The following is a 15127-nucleotide window of genomic DNA, read 5'->3' as shown; positions in this document are numbered from 1 at the left end:
CGACGACCGCCAGAGCGCCGGCGACGGCGCCGCGGCGCCCACGCGGCACCGGAGGTCCGCCGTCGATCGAAAGCCCGACCCCGCGAGCTTGAGGACGTCGCCGCTGCGCACGCGCGCCGCGGGCGCCACGGCGCGCACGGCGGGCGACGCCGCGTATTCGAAGACGAGGCCCGTGGCGCAGAAGGCGCCGCCGCCCGCGGCGACTTCCAGGGGGAGCGGGCCCGGCGCGTTCGCGGGCGCGTCGCAGGCGACGCCGGCGCCGACGGACCGCGCGTAGGCGACGCCGTCGCCCAGGCGGCAGAGGAAGGGGCCGGCGGACGTCGCGAAGAGGGGACCAGTCAACGTCAGCACCGTGCCGCCGCCGCCGAGGAGCGGCGCGGCGGCCTCGACGCCGCAGTCGGACCGCGCCGGCGCGCGCGACTCGTACGTAAACGACCCGACGTCGAGGAACGCCTCGCCGTTGACGGAGACGCGCACGCTCACGGAGACGGCCTCGTCGCCGTCGCGCGGCGCCCAGGTCGTCGCCTCGTTGAGCGTCGGCGCCGCGCACGCGACCGCGTCGACGCCGGCCGCGGCGGCCGCCGTCGCGTCCGCGGCGCCGAACGCGCAGCGCGTCGCGACGGCGTAGTCGTCGCGGGGCGCGAGGCCGTCGCCCTCGAGGAGCACGCGGGTCCCGCCGTTCGGCGGCCCGGCCGCCGGCGTCACCGCGTAGACGCGGGGGGCATCGCGGTACGCGAACGTTTCCCGGTTCAGGCCGACGTCGACGCCGTGGAGGAGCAGCGCGAGGGGCACGGCCCCGGGCGCGGACGTCTTCGGCGCCGCGCACTCGACGGTCGACGCGCCCCGGCGCGCCGCGATGACGGTCCGCGCGCCGAAGCGGCAGCGGAACGCGCCGTCGGCCGCGCCCGGCAGGCGGCCCGCGGCGTCGAGCGTCACGACGGCGCCGCCGGCGACGGTGCCCGCGGCGTTGGACGCCGCGATGGGCAGGGGCGCCACGAAGTGGAGCAGGGCCTCGTCGCGGCTCTCGGCGGCGGCGCCGTTGGAGATCTCGACGGTCGCGGACGCGGGCGCGTCGACCGACGGGGGGAAGCAGCGCGCCTCGCCGGCGCTCACGAAGGTCGCGGGCACGCGCTCCGACGAGGAATCCCATCCGAAGACGCAGGCGAGCGCGTCGACATCCAGAAACCCCCGGCCGTAGACCGCGAGCTCGCCGCCCGCGAGCGGGAACACCGCCGGCGCGAGCGACAGCACCTCGGGCCGCGCGACGACTTCCACCTCGGCGAAGGACGCCGACGCGTCGACGCCGTTGGCCGCGACGCGCACCGCGACCGTGCCCGGTGCGCCGCGGAACGCCGCGGGCAGCGCGCAGGCGACGGCGAGGCCGTCCGCGGCCGCGGGCGTCGATCGCGCGGGTTCGCCGGCGACGGAGAAGACGCAGCGCGGCGCGGCCGCGGAGGCCGGGAGCGCCTCGCGGAGCTTCACCGTCATATCTAGAGCCGTTCCGTCGACGGCGACGACCGCGGGCACCGCGGCGTCCACGGCCTCGGGGCCGTAGTAGGCGAACGGCGCCGCGTCGGACCACGCGTTCGCGTCCGCGTCGGCCGCGACGGCGAGCGCGACGACCCCCGGCCCGCGCGCCGGCGCGACGCAGGTCACGGCCTCGACGCCGACGCCCTCGACGCGCGCCGCGGGCACGACGGCATCGCCGAACCGGCACGCGGGCCGCGGCGCGGCGCCGAGGCCCACGCCGTGCACCGTGACCACCGTCCCCCCGGCGACGCCGCCCGACGCCGGCGCGACGTCGACGTCCTTGGGCGCGGCGACGCATAAAACGGCGTGGCCGGCGTCGTGGAAGGTCTGGCCGTCGACGGACACCTCGACGGCGACGGGGCCCGGCCGCGCGCGGCACGCGATGAGGCACGCGCCGTCCGCCGTCGCGTTGCCGACGGCGACGCCGACGCGGCAGCGCGCGACGGGGCCCGACGTCTCGAGATACAGCAGCGTCGGCGTCTCCGCCGGGAGGCTTTGGGGCGCCACGGACGCGACGTCGACGTCGTCGACGTAGTCGAACGCGGCGGCGGACGGGTCGCCTGTGTGGAAATCAACCAGTGGAACGCCCTGTCCAGCAAAAACTTCAAACCTCTCTATCTCGATCAAATCGAAGTCGATTTGGCTGATTTTTGGACGAATCGATTGCTCTCGTCGATTTCTCGAAGCACAGTCGAAGAACTTGCGTCAAAATTGTCGCATACGCACACATTGAAGTAGGGTTGAAGATTTGATTTCCACACAGCGGGTCGCTCCAGTCCGCGCCGTCGTTGAAGGACACGCGCGCGGACCCCGCGCCCGCGGCCGTCGCCGGCGGCGCGACGCAGGTCACGGCCGTCGCCGTCGCCTCGAGGGCGCGCGACTTGGGCGCGTCGCCGAAGCGGCAGACCGTGACGCCGCCGTCGCCGACAAAGCCCGAGCCGCGGATCGTCACCAGCGTCCCCCCGCCCCGGGGCCCCCGTTTCGGCGCCAGCGACGCCACGGTCGGCCGGTTCGCGTAGCTGTAGGTGACGGCGCCCGCGCCCTCGTAGTCGACGCCGTTGAGCGCGAGGGCCAGCGCGACCTTGGCGCCGCCTTTGTTGGGCGGCGCCTCGCAGACGACCGCGCCGCGCTTGATGTGGAATCCCGCGACGGGCGCCGCGGCGCCGAAGCGGCAGGTGACGACGTCGCTCGCCGTCCAGCCCCTGCCCAGGACGATGACCTCCGTGCCGCCGTCCGCGACGCCGGACGCGGGCGCGAGCGCGTCGATCGACGGCGGCGCGCGGTAGCCGAACAATAAACCCCCGTCGGTCCTCAGCTCGGGCGCGCCGTCCTCCGGCGCGCGCGACGCGACGTCGACGACGGCGTAGGCCGCGCCGCCCGCCGGCGGCGACTCGCAGACGAGCTCCGTCGGCGACGTCGCCTTCGCGGCCGCGAAGACCTCGGAGCCGTCGGCGAAGGCGAAGACGCAGCGCGCGGTGTCGTCGAAGCCGTCGCCCGTGATCACGACGGCCGTGCCGCCGCGCGCGGGGCCCCGCGACGGGCCGAGCTTCGAGATGGACAGGGGCGACGCGTAGTAGAATGTCAGCGCCTCGGACGCGACGGCCGCGCCGCCGTCGTCGACGAGCGCGAGCGCGACGGCGCCGGCCGCGCCCGCGGGCGGCGCGCGCGGCGCGTCGCAGCGCACGGCGCCGTCGTCGAGCACGTAGGCCGGCCGCTTGACGCCGCCGAAGGAGCAGGCCAGGCCCGGGGCCTTGGCCAGCCCGCCAAAGGCCGCGCCGGTGACGTCGACGCCGTCGAGGAGCGCCGTCGACGACTTGGGCGACGCGTCGGCCACGCGGGGCCGCGCCGTGTAGGCGAGGGACGCGGCGCAGTCCGACGTGTAGTCGTCGCCGTTGATCGTGACCTCGACGCAGACCTTGGAGTTGGGGAGGCCCGCCGGCGCCGCGCACGTGACGCGCGCCTCGGAGACGAAGACGGCCGCGACGACCTTGGACGCGCCGAAGCGGCAGCTCAGCTGCGCCGTCGGGGCGAAGTTTTGGCCGAAGACGGCGACGTCGATGCCGCCCTGCTCGAAGACGCTCCCGTGGCTCAGGCCCGTCAGCCGCGGCAGCGGCACGTAGTAGAGCACCGCGGGCACCTTTTCAAAGTCGAAGCCGTTGGCGGCGACCTCCAGGTCGACGGCGCGCGGCGCCGCGAGGCCGAGGTCCGGCGTCACGCAGGTCGCCAGTTCGCCCGCGGCGTCGACGGACGACGCGCGGACGACGGTCCGGCCGTCGAAGCGGCACGACGTGAGCGGCGCGCCCGTCGCCGCGTCCGGCGCGGCGAGGTTCGACCCGCGAATCACGAGCATCGTGCCGCCGGCGAGGGCGGACACGGGCGGCGCGATCGACGACGGCTTCGGCCGCGCGAGCGACGCGTAGAACGGCGCCGTCGTCGGCGACAAATCGACGCCGCCGTTCAGCGACACGGACACGCGCACCTCGGCGACGCCGGAGGCCCCGACGACGATGGCGCTCAGGTCCGGCGTCTCGCAGGTGATCCGCGCGTCCGTGAGCGCCGAGGGTTCCGCGCACGCGGTAGCGCCCTCGAAGGCGAAGCAGCACCGCGCGTCGTCGACGGCGCCGAAGGGCCGCCCCCCGAGGAAGCCCCGGCCCTCGACGTCGACGCGCGTGCCGCCCGTCAACGGCCCGTGCGCCGGCGTCGCCAGGTCCACGAAGGCCTCCGCGTGGTACCCGAACGCGGCGTCGCCGGTAAAGTCCGCGCCGTTCGCGCCCAGACCGACGCGGCCGGACGCGCCGGCGACGCCCGGCGGCGCCACGCAGGTCGCGAGGGCGTCCGTGAGGCGCGCCGCGGCCTGGATGGTGTCGCCGACGCGGCAGGTCAGGTCCAGGTCGCCGAAGCGCGCGCCCCGGACCGTGACGACCGTGCCGCCCGTCTCCGGGCCGAGCCGCGGCGCGGCGCCGTCGACGCGCAGGGGCTCGTAGAAGTAGTAGCCGAGGGCGTTGGACTCCCAGGCCGTCGCGCCGGCGGCGTCGACGGCGGCGATCGAGAGCGCCGCCTGGCCCCGCGCGAGGAACGGCGATTCGCACGACACCGCCGTCGCGTTGACGATCGCCGCGGCGACGTCGCGCGCCTCCGCGGACCCGGCGAGGGACCGGAAGCGGCAGGCGAGTTTGGCGCCGTCGAGGTCCTCGTCGAAGGCGTCGCCGACGACAACGAGCGCCGTGCCGCCGGTCAGGGGCCCGCGCGGCGGAAAGACGCGCGAGATCGCGGCCGCGGGGACGTACTCGAAGGCGACGGCGTCGCCGTCGTCGGCCGCGTAGCCGCCGTAGCCCACGCGAAGAGCGACGAACCCCGGCGCCGACGCGGGCAGCGCGTCGCACTCGACTTTTCCGTCCTTCAGAGCCGCGCGGACGACCGAACTCCCAAAATGGCACGCGAGGGCCGCCGGCGGCGGGTCCACGAGCCCCTCGACGACGAGGGACACCGTCGTGCCGCCGGAGACGGGGCCCTGGAGCGGCGACGCCGACGACACGGAAGGCGTCGGCACGACGTCGACGGCGCCCGCGCCGTGGAAGCTCACGCCGTCGTTCGAGACCGCGAGCGTTTTTCGGCCCGGCGGCGCCGGTGCGACGGGGCAGACGAGCACCGAGTCCTGGAGCCACGTCGCTTTTCGCGGCGCGCCGTCGCCGAGGCGGCAGGCGAGCGCGTCGGACTTGACGAAGCCCGAGCCCTCGACGACGACGACGCCGCCGCGCTCGTAGACGAACGGCGGCTTGATCGCCGACGCTTTGATAGGTGACGCGTAGTGGAAGGCGCCGTCGGCCGTCGTCCAGTCCACGCCGTTCGTCGACACGGCGAGGGACGCGGGCCCGAGCGCGCGCTCCGGCGCCTCGCACGTCAGCGTCGCGCCCGCGCGCGCCGCGGCGACGACCGTGGCGCCGAAGCGGCAAGAGGCCGCGGCGCTCTCCGGGAGGTCCGCGACGACGAGGGTCACCTTCGTGCCCGCGCTGCCCGACCGGGGCTCGAAGGTCTGGACGGTGGCCGCGGCCGCGTAGAGGAATTCGGGCCCGTCGTCGTCGAAGTCGACGCCGTTGTTGGCCACGGACACGGCCACGGCCCCCGCGGCGCCCGGCGGGCTCGCGCAGGCGACCGTCGACGCGTCGATAAACTCGCCGGGCACGGAGGCGTCGCCGAAGCGGCACCGGAGCGACGGCGAGTCGACGAAGTTGCGCCCGGCCAGAACGACGCGCGTGCCGCCCGCCGCGCCGCCGTGCGCCGGCGTCGCCGACAACGTCGTCTCGTCGGCGAGGAACGAGAAGGGCGCGCCCACGAAGTCCTGGCCGTTGCCCGTCACGCGGAGCGCCACCGTCGACGGCGTCCGCGCGGGCACCTCGCACCGTAACAGCGACGGCGACTCGCGGACGGAGCGCAGCGCCGCGCCGTCCAGGTCGCAGCCGACGGCGTCGCCCTCGAAGTGGGCGCCGGCGACGGCGATCCAGGTGCCGCCGCGCTCGCTCGCGAAGGCCGGCGTTAAAGCGGCGATTTCCGGAGAAGGAAAGAACGTGAAAAAAGCGGAAGACGAGCCGAAGTCGACGCCGTTCGTCGTCACGGTCACGGCCACGCGGCTCCGGCTCGCCGACGCCGGCGCGACGCATGAAATCTCCGTCGGCGACACGAAGGTCGCCGCGGCGCGCACGGAGCCGAAGCGGCACGCGAGCGTCGGGGAATCTTCAAAGTCCGCGCCGGCGACGCGGACGACGGTGCCGCCGGCCGCGGGGCCCGACGACGGCGCCAGCGCCGCGACGGCGGCGTCGCCGAGGTAGGTGAAGGTCGTCGACGCGTGGGTCACGCCCCCGACGCCGATCTTGACGTCGACGGCGCCCGCGGCGGCGGCGGGAGGCGCGCGGCACGCGATCGACACGGCGTCGACGGCGACGGCGGCGACGCGCGCGGCCGCGCCGAACTTGCAGAAGAGGTCGCCGCCGTCCGGCAGGGGCGCCGACAGGAGGGCGAGCACCTCGCCGCCGCCGGCCTTGGGCGACGCCGCGGGGATGAGCGCGGAAACGGCGACGCCCGCGACGTACGTGACGACGAGCGACGCCGTCGTCTCCGCCGCGTCGACGTCGACGACGGAGAAGCGCGCGGCGCCGGGCGTCGCCGGGGGCACCTCGCAGCGCACGAGCCCGTCGGAGAGCCGGCTCGCGGGCGTCTGCAGGCCGCCGCCGAAGCGGCACGCGAGGTTCGCGTCGCGCGAGAATCCCGCGCCCGACGCGGACGCGAAGGCGCCGCCCGTCTCGGGGAACGTCGCCGGCGCGACGCTCAACAGGGTCATGGGCGCGCGCACGGCGAAGCGCAGGCCCCGGCCGTAGCGCGTGCCGTTGAGCACGACGGCGACGTCGACCGCGCCCGTCTTCGAGTCGGCGGGCGCGTCGCAGGCGAGGGCCGTCGACGACAGGATCGTCGCGCGCGCCTCGACGCCGCCGAAGTCGCAGGCCGCGTCCGCGGCGCCGACGAAGCCCCGCCCCGCGACCTCGACGCGCGCGCCCGCGGGGCCCGCGCGCGGCGCGAGCGATTCCGCGACGACGGCCTCCGTGTAGGTCCAGGCGACGGCCTCGTGGAAGTCGACGCCGTTCGTCGACACGGCGAGCAGCACACCGCCGGGCCCCGCCGCCGGCGGCGCGACGCAGGTGAGCTCCGTCGGCGATTTTCGGGTCGCGGCCGCGAGCGCCGTCCCGAAGCGGCACGCGAGCGAGTCCGCGTCGGGGAAGGCGCCGCGGAGCGTCACCTCGGCGCCGCCGAGCGCGCTGCCGGCGACGGGGCTCACGGACGCGACGGACTCGGCCGCGTGGACGCGGTACGTCGTCGCCGCGACCGCGCGCGCGGCGCCGTCGACCGCGAGCGCGACGTCGAGGTCCCCCGGCGCCAGGTCCAGCGGCACGGCGCAGGACACGGTCGTCGCGCCGAGCCACGTCGCCGGCGTCAGCCGGCCGCCGATGTCGCAGCGCAGCGCGTCCCGCCGGTGGAAGCCGCTCCCGACGAGCGTGAGGACCGTGCCGCCGCGCTCGGAGCCCAGGAGGGGCGCGAAGGACTCGAGGGCCAGGGGCGGGCGGTAGAGGAAGCGGGGGCCGGACCAGGAGAAGGCGGCCCCGTCGTTGGACGCGCGCACGGCCACGGACGACGCCCCCGCGGGCGCGACGCACGTCACCTGGGCAGCAAAAGGGTGCGAACTTCCCAACTTGAAAGGCTCCGATCTCGGCCGTTTTCCACTCGTTTCGGCTGATTTTGGGACGAGCGATCATCTTTCGGAACGGCCTCGAAGCGTGGGTGCTGTTTCCGAAACGCGCGCGCGCGGAACACTCACGTTGAAGCGACGTTGAATCACCCTTTTCCTGCCCCGCACGTCACCTCGGCGCTCGACACGAATGTCGCCGCCACGACGACATCCCCGAAGCTGCAGGACGCGCCCCGCGCAAAGTTCGCGCCGTGCAAGGCCACGACGGCGCCCGCGCCGCCCGACGCGGGCGCCACGGCGTCGACGCGCGGCGGCGCGGCGGTCTCCGCGGCCTCGAGGCGCGCGACCGTCGCGCGCGCCTGGGATCGGTCCGACGCGTTGAGCGCCGCGGGCACGGCCCGCACGTAATACACACCAAAGCCGCCGTCGTGCCAGTCGCGGCCGTTGAGGGACACGGCCACGGGCCGCAACACGTCGTAGGTCGACGACGGCGGCACAACGCACGAAAGCGCATCGTCCGTCGCGACGGCTTCCACCGCGGCGTCGCCGAAGCCGCAGAAGGCGTCGCCCGCGCCGGCGAAGTTTCCCTCGACGAGGACGACGGTGCCGGCCTCGACGAGCGACGGCGACACGGCGCGGACACTCGGCGGGTCGTAGTACGCGAACGACGCGGGAGACGCGAGCTCGAGGCCGTCCTCCGACGCGACGAGGGCCACGGTCTCCAACCCCGCGTTCGACGGCGGCGCCGCGCACTCGTAGGCGCCGTCGATCAAGGTCGCCGCGACGGCCTTGCCGGCGAAGACGCAGCTCGCGGTTTCGTGGGTCGCGTTCGCCGCGCCCGCGAATCGCACGATCGTCCCGCCGGTCGTCGGCCCCGCGTCCGGCTCCGCGGCGACGTCGCCGAGGTGCTCGAGGGCGTCGATCTCCGCGAAGGTCGCCGAGACGTCGCCGTCGACGGCGACGCGCAGCTCCGCCGGACCCGCTAGAGCGAAGCGGCAGGCGACGCGCGCGTTGTCGACCCAAACCGCGGGCGCCGAGTCGCCGCCGAAGACGCAGGCGAGGTCGCGGCCGCGCGGCGCGTGGGCCGTCTCGACGACAAAGGCCGTCTCGACGCCGGCGACGGCGCGCGCGGGCGCCGCGGCGAGGACCTCGAGCTCCGCGAAGGCGTGGAACGACGCGCAGCCCGTGTCCGCGTCTTCGCCGTTGATCGCGAGCTGGACGCAGTGCGCGCCCGGCGCGAGCGGCGGCGCCGCGCAGGTGACCTCCGTCGGCGACCGGAACGTCGCGGCGACGGCGACGCCGCCGAAGAGGCAGGCGAGGCCCGGCGACCGGGCGAAGCCGAGGCCCGTCAACGCGACCGTCTCGCCGCCGGCCGCGGGCCCCGCCGTCGGCGCGATGGCCGCGAGGGACGCCGCCGACGCGTCGTAGTAGAACGACGCGGCGGCGCGGCCGTAGGAGTGGCCGCCGTCGACGGAGACGGCGACGGCGACGGCCCGGCCGCCGCCGGGCGCGCCCGCGGCCGCCGCCGGCGGCGCCGCGCACGTGCCGTTGGACGCAAAAACCACGGCGTCGCCGAAGCGGCAGCGGTCCGCCGCCGCGACGTTGAGGACGACCGCGGACCCGCCGGACGCGGGCCCGCGGTCCGGGCGGATCTCCAGGTGGGCGACGGGCGCGTACCACTCCACGACGAACGCCGCGACGCCCGGGTCGACGCCGTCGGCGTCGTGGACGACGCGGACCGTCGCCGCGCCCGCGGCCTCCGGCGCCGCGAGGGCGCAGGTCGCGGCGCGGCCGCCGACGTCGTCGCAGGCCAGGGGCGTCGCCGCGCCGCCGAGGACGCAGTAGGACCCCGCGCAGAGCGCCGCGCCGAGCGGCGGGTCGAACGCGACGGCCACCGTCGCCGCCGCCCCCAGCGGCAGCGCCGCCGGCGCGGCGGCGGCGGCCCGGTCGCCGTCGTCGTAGTAGTAGAACGCGACGCTCGCGCTCGACGCGCCCGTCGCCGCGTCGACGACGCGGAGCGGCGCGGACGCGACGCCGGCGCCGAAGTCGAGCGGGCCCGCGGGCGGCGCGCGGCACGTCAGGACGTCGCCGGCGACGTCGGCGTCGACGGTCGCGGCGCCGAAGGCGCAGCGCGTCGCGTTCGCGGCGAAGGTGCCCGCCACGACGACGACCGTGCCGCCGCTCTTCGGCGCGCGCCGCGGCGCCGCGGCGGCGATCGCGACGCGCGCGCCGTAGACCAGCGGCAGCGCGTCCGAAAAGTCGACGCCGTTGTTCGCGACGGCGAGCGACGCCCCGCCGGCGTAGATCTCCGCGGGCACGGCGCAGTGGACGACGCCGGGCGACACGTAGACGCCGACGGACGCGGACGCGCCCGCGCGGCACGTGAGCGCGGTCCCGTTCGCGAAGCCCGCGCCAGTGGCGACGACGACGTCGCCGACGGACGCCGACAGCGCCTCGAGCGTCGGCGGCGCCCCGGCGTAGGAAAACGTCGCCGGCGCCGCGGCGCCAAAGTCCGCGCCGTTGGCCGCGAGCGCGACGGACGCGGCGCCCTCGCGCGCCGCTTCGGGAGCGGCGCAGCGCGCGGCGACGACGAGGCCGTCGACGACGTCCGCGGTCGCCGCGGTCGCCGCGGCGCCGTCCTCGAGGGCGTCGCCGACGAAGAGGCAGGTCCAGGCGTCGGCGGCGTCGGCGGCGTGGGCGCCCGCGAGCGCGACGGTCACGAGCGTGCCGCCCGTCGTCGCGCCGCTGATCGGTGAAAACGACGCCGCGGCCGGCGGGTCGCGGTAGCGGAAGGGCACGGCGTTGGACAGGGCGCCCGTCGGCGACCGCAGGACGAGGGACACGGCCTCGCCGCCCGCGGCGGCGGCCGGCGGCACGCGGCACCGCGGCGGCGCCGCGAGGACCGGCGTCACGGAAACGCCGAAGACGCACGTCCACGCGTCGCCGGCCTCGAGCGCGTCCCCGAGGCCCGGCGCGTCGAGGGCCGCGTCGCCGCCGCCGGGCAGCGCCGACGACGACGGCGTCGCGCCCGCGAGGACGACCATGGCGCCCACGGCGAGCGACAGCGACAGCGACCGCCGCGTCTCGCGGCCGTCGGCGTCCGCGGCGACGATGTCGAGGCTCGCCGTCGCCGCGGGCGTCGCGCCCATGGTCAGCTGGACGCCGACGCCGCCGGAGAGCACGGCGTTCACGTCCTCGAGCGCCGCCGTGAGCGTGTAGGCGCCCGCGGTGGACGTCCGCTCGCCGACGTACGCGGGCGCGCCCGGGTCGACGACGGTGGCGTTCGCGACCTCGTACGCGATGGTCGTCGCCGGGCCCTCGCCCTCGAGGGACTCCTCGTCGTCGTCGTAGTCCTCGACGCGGTAGTCGCCCAGGGTGATGGTCGCCGTGCGCTCCGCGGCCGGCCGCCCGGCGCTCCGGTCCAGGGCGAGGCGCGGCGCGCAGGACGCCGGCGCGACCAGCGCCGCCGCGGCGAGCAGCGCCGCGAAGGCGCCGCACCGCGGCGCCATGGGCGCGCGCGGGACTGCTGCGTCGAAGAGCACGCGACGCAGCACTCCGCGCGCAGCGGTAAGCTGGCAGCCCAAGGACTGATTGATTTCCCAGCTGAGTGCCGCTGGGGCGGCACCTTGGCGTCATAGAGCAGGGTAAGTGAAGCGCCGGCGACTCACGGCCGCACTGCGTCGAGCCGGCGACTCTCCATCTCAGCCGCGCCGCGTCGAGCGCCGGCGACTCTCCATCAGCGCTGCCATCGTACGGGCCGCAACCAGCCGTTATGGTCCACGAGCAGGTCAAGGTCTGCGAGCTGAAGAGCGTCGAGGCCGTCGCCGGCAAGGACAAGCTCAAGGCCATCGAGGTCTTCGACGGCGCCACGTCCTACAGCATCGTGACGAACGCGCCCAACGTCACGGCCGACAAGGTCGGCCAGCGCCTCGTCGTCGCGCTCGAGGGCGCCGAGGACCTGCCCGGCGTCGACGGCGCGGTGAGGAAGGCGCACGTCGGCGGCGCGCTGTCCGAGGGCATGCTCTGCGACGGCAAGATGCTCTGGGGCGGCAGCGCGGGCACGGCCGTCTTCCTCGACGACGAGCACGCCGTCGGCGGCCCGCCGCCGGCGTCGCGGCCCCGGCCGAAGCAGGCCGGCGCGGGCGCGCCGCCGCCCGTCGCGGCCGGCGAGGGCCTCTTCGCGAAGAAGCTCACGAAGGAGGAGAAGAAGGCCGCCGCCAAGGCCGCCAAGGAGGCGCGCAAGGCCAAGAAGGCCGGCGCCGCCGCCGCGCCGGACGAGCCCGCGGCCGACGACGACGCCGCGACCGTCGTCGACGACGCATCGCCGGAAGACGCCGCGCCGGCGCCGCCGCCCGCGCCGCCCGCCGTCGCGCCCGTCGCGCCGCCTGCCGCGGAGCCCGTCGCGCCGCCGCCCGCGCCGCCCGCATCGGAGTCCGCGCCCGCAGAGCCCGCGGCGGAGCCGGCCGCGCCTCCGAAGGCCGCGGGCCTCTTCAAAAAGAAGGCGAAGAAGCCCAAGGCGACTAAGCTTTAGTTCAGAGGGCGAACTCCGAGCGCTTCTTCGGGCCGCTGGCGTAGGCGTAGCCGCCCTCCTGGCCGATCTCGCCGAACGTGTCCGGGAAGCAGAGGTTTGAGTCGAGGTAGGCCCTGATGCGCTTCCGGTTGGCGACGTGCTCCTTGAAGGCGGCGAGCGTCGCGCTGAGGCGCGACAGATCGCCGCCCTTGGCCTCGATCTTGGCGAGTTCGCGGAAGAGCTGGAGGTGGCCGTAGGTCACGGGCGTCTCGTCGTCGCGGTAGCAGTGGATCCGGTGCGGGTCGGGCGCGACGAGGGCCTCGAGGCGCAGCGCCAGCGCGAAGGGCCCCTTGGCCACCGCGGCCTCCTTGGCCGCGGCGGTCTCCGCGTCGCCGGCGCCCGTGGCCTCGACGACCTCGGACGCCTTCGCGCCGAGGTCCTTGGCCGTCTCGAAGAGCACGTCCGCGCGGACCTTGCTCGCCTCGTCGTCGCCGCCGTCGAGCTTGAAGTGGCGCGCGAGGAAGCGGATGATGGACGACGACTGCGAGATGGGGGACGACCGCGGGACGCCGAGGCCTGTCGCGATGGGCAGGAGGCCGTTGGGGCTCTTCGCGCGCCAGTCGCCGACGACGTCCGGCGGCTCGCCGCCCTGCACGGCGACGGAGATGTAGGCCACGTCCGCCTCGGCGAGGAGCAGCCGCGGCACCTCGCCGAGGCCCTTGATGGCGAAGTAGGTGAGGATCAGATCGGAGGGTTTGGAGCCGGGCACGTCGAAGACGAGCGGGCCATTGCCGCCGAGGCAGATCTCCTGCTCCGGGTCCGCCGCCGCCGCGGCGGCGCGCGACCGGGCCAGCGCTTCGTCCTCGTCGCGCGCGCGCTTGACCATGGCTTCTAGGCGTCAAAGGTCGAGTTATGGAGCTGGCGTGGTGGCAAAGAGGCGAGCTATCGTGGTGGCAAAGAGGCGAGCTATCGTGGTGGCAAAGAGGCGAGCTATCGTGGTGGCAAAGAGGCGAGCTATCTGCTGGCCATCGATTTACCACGATTTTTTTTTGCCCTTCGCTTGCCCTGCAAGCTGCTTGAGAGCAGCCCCCTGCGATCGATGTAAGACGCAAAATTGCTCGTGTTCGTGGCCGTGTGCTCCATTATTTGTCGCGCAGAGGCTGCAAAAGCGGCCACCTGCTGAGGCTGCGAAACCAGCCACGTGCTGAGGCTGCAAAAGCGGCCACCTGCTGAGCTGCCGAGGCTGAGGCTGCAAAAGCAGCGTGCACCCAACGCCGCGCCGCGGTCCATGCGAGCCCTGCTCCTCGCACTCACGGCCGCCGACGCCATGTTCACGGCGACGTATCACGACCTGCTCGCGGCGGTGCCGCGGCCCATGCCGCTGACGTCGCCGCTGCCGATGGCCTACGGCAGCCCGCTGACGGACGCGCACAAGGCCGCGCGGCCGCCGCGCGCCGCCGGCGTGCGGTCCTCCGACTCGCTCTTCGCGGCGCCGGCGACGGCGGACGGGCGGGCGGCGCGGCGCGCGGTCCTCGCGAGCGTGTGGCTCGGCCTCGGCCTGCTCGACGAGTGCCACGCGCTGGTCGCGCCCGAGTCGTACGCGGGCAGCGACGGCGCCTACCTGCACGCGCTGCTCCACCGCCGCGAGGGCCCGCACGTCGGCGAGGTGTCGATGACGGGCTTCGACAACAGCCGCTACTGGTTCGGGGTCTTGGGAGACCACGGCGCCTTTCCGCACGTGCGCGACGCGGCCGCCGCGACGCCCGCCTCGTCGCCGCTCGCGCGCGCGTTCCTCGACGGCCTCGGCGACGCCTGGGACCCCTTCGCGTTCGTGGCGCTCTGCGAGGCCGCCGCCGGGGCCGACGACGACGCGGCCGCGGACTACTGCCGGGCCGTGCAGCAGGCCGAGTGGGCGCTGCTCCACGAGAGAATAGCCGCGAGGCTGACTTAGTTCGAAGGCGCCTTCTGTGTGCAAGCTTGGGGGGGGACGGTCTTGTGGGGGGCTGCCGTCAGAAGAGGTAGGCGTCGTCGCCGTAGGACCGCGACGAGACGACGCTGTCCTGGCTGCAGACGGGGATCCCGCTCGAGAGGAAGGACGGGTGGTCCTCCGGGCCGCGGCGGCGCTTCTTCTTGGGCGGGCTGATGCGGGCGCTGTCGAGCTGCGTCTCGTCGTCGTCCTTGAGCGAGTCCGAGAGCTTGAGGTCGAAGCAGCCCGACGCGGGCGGCGCGGACTCGGCGACGGAGTCCTCCTCGATGGCGAGGGGCTGGACGCCGCGGTACGTGAGCTCGCAGGCGCGCGGGCCCTGGACGGCGCCGAGGATGAGCTTGATGGAGTTCGGGACGGCCGCGGGGTCGAAGGCGTAGGCCGCGGGGTCGCACGGCGCGAAGCCCGCGGGCGCGAAGCCGCGGGGCGCGGTCGAGTTGAAGGCCATCTTGAGCGTGAAGGACGCGGCGGCGGACGTCGTCTCGGGCAGGACCGTCGCGAAGAACGTGAGCTTCTTGTCGAGGGCGACGTGCTGCGCGCGCGACTCCGCGACGGTGATCGAGGCGCTCGACGGGTACGAGAACGAGAAGTTGTAGACCTCCACGGCGCGGTCCGCGTCGTCGTTGATGCTGAGCGTGAGGGAGCGCGCGTAGCGCTTCGCGATGCTCTCGCGGACGCCGCCGTCGAGGAGGCCCAGGAGGTCGCGCGCGCGCGAGAAGTCGTCGACGGTCACGGCGGAATCGACGACGCCGAGCGGCGCGCGCGCGTCGACCGACCGGGGCCCGGCGGGCGCGGCGCGCGGCGCGCGCGTGAGGAGCTTGAACTGCTTCGTGCGCGTGATGCGGAACTGGTCCTCCTTGAACAGTTC

General features: G+C 75.4%; 1 protein-coding gene across 1 annotated transcript in view; it reads right to left on the bottom strand.

Moving 5' to 3' along the window:
• Positions 1–14284: 14284 nt before the first annotated feature.
• Positions 14285–15127, bottom strand: part of AURANDRAFT_61917 (hypothetical protein) — a gene marked incomplete at both ends in the record, with an annotated part of 1018 nt that continues 175 nt past the window's right edge. The window contains one exon of the mRNA XM_009035577.1: positions 14285–15115. Within this exon, the coding sequence (XP_009033825.1) occupies positions 14285–15115 (831 nt within the window). The remainder of the gene's footprint in view (positions 15116–15127) is intronic.

Source organism: Aureococcus anophagefferens (genome assembly GCF_000186865.1).
Source record: "Aureococcus anophagefferens unplaced genomic scaffold AURANscaffold_3, whole genome shotgun sequence".
Lineage (NCBI taxonomy): Eukaryota > Pelagophyceae > Pelagomonadales > Pelagomonadaceae > Aureococcus > Aureococcus anophagefferens.
Note: the sequence above shows the minus strand (reverse complement) of the source record. Positions and strands in the feature narration are given on the sequence as shown.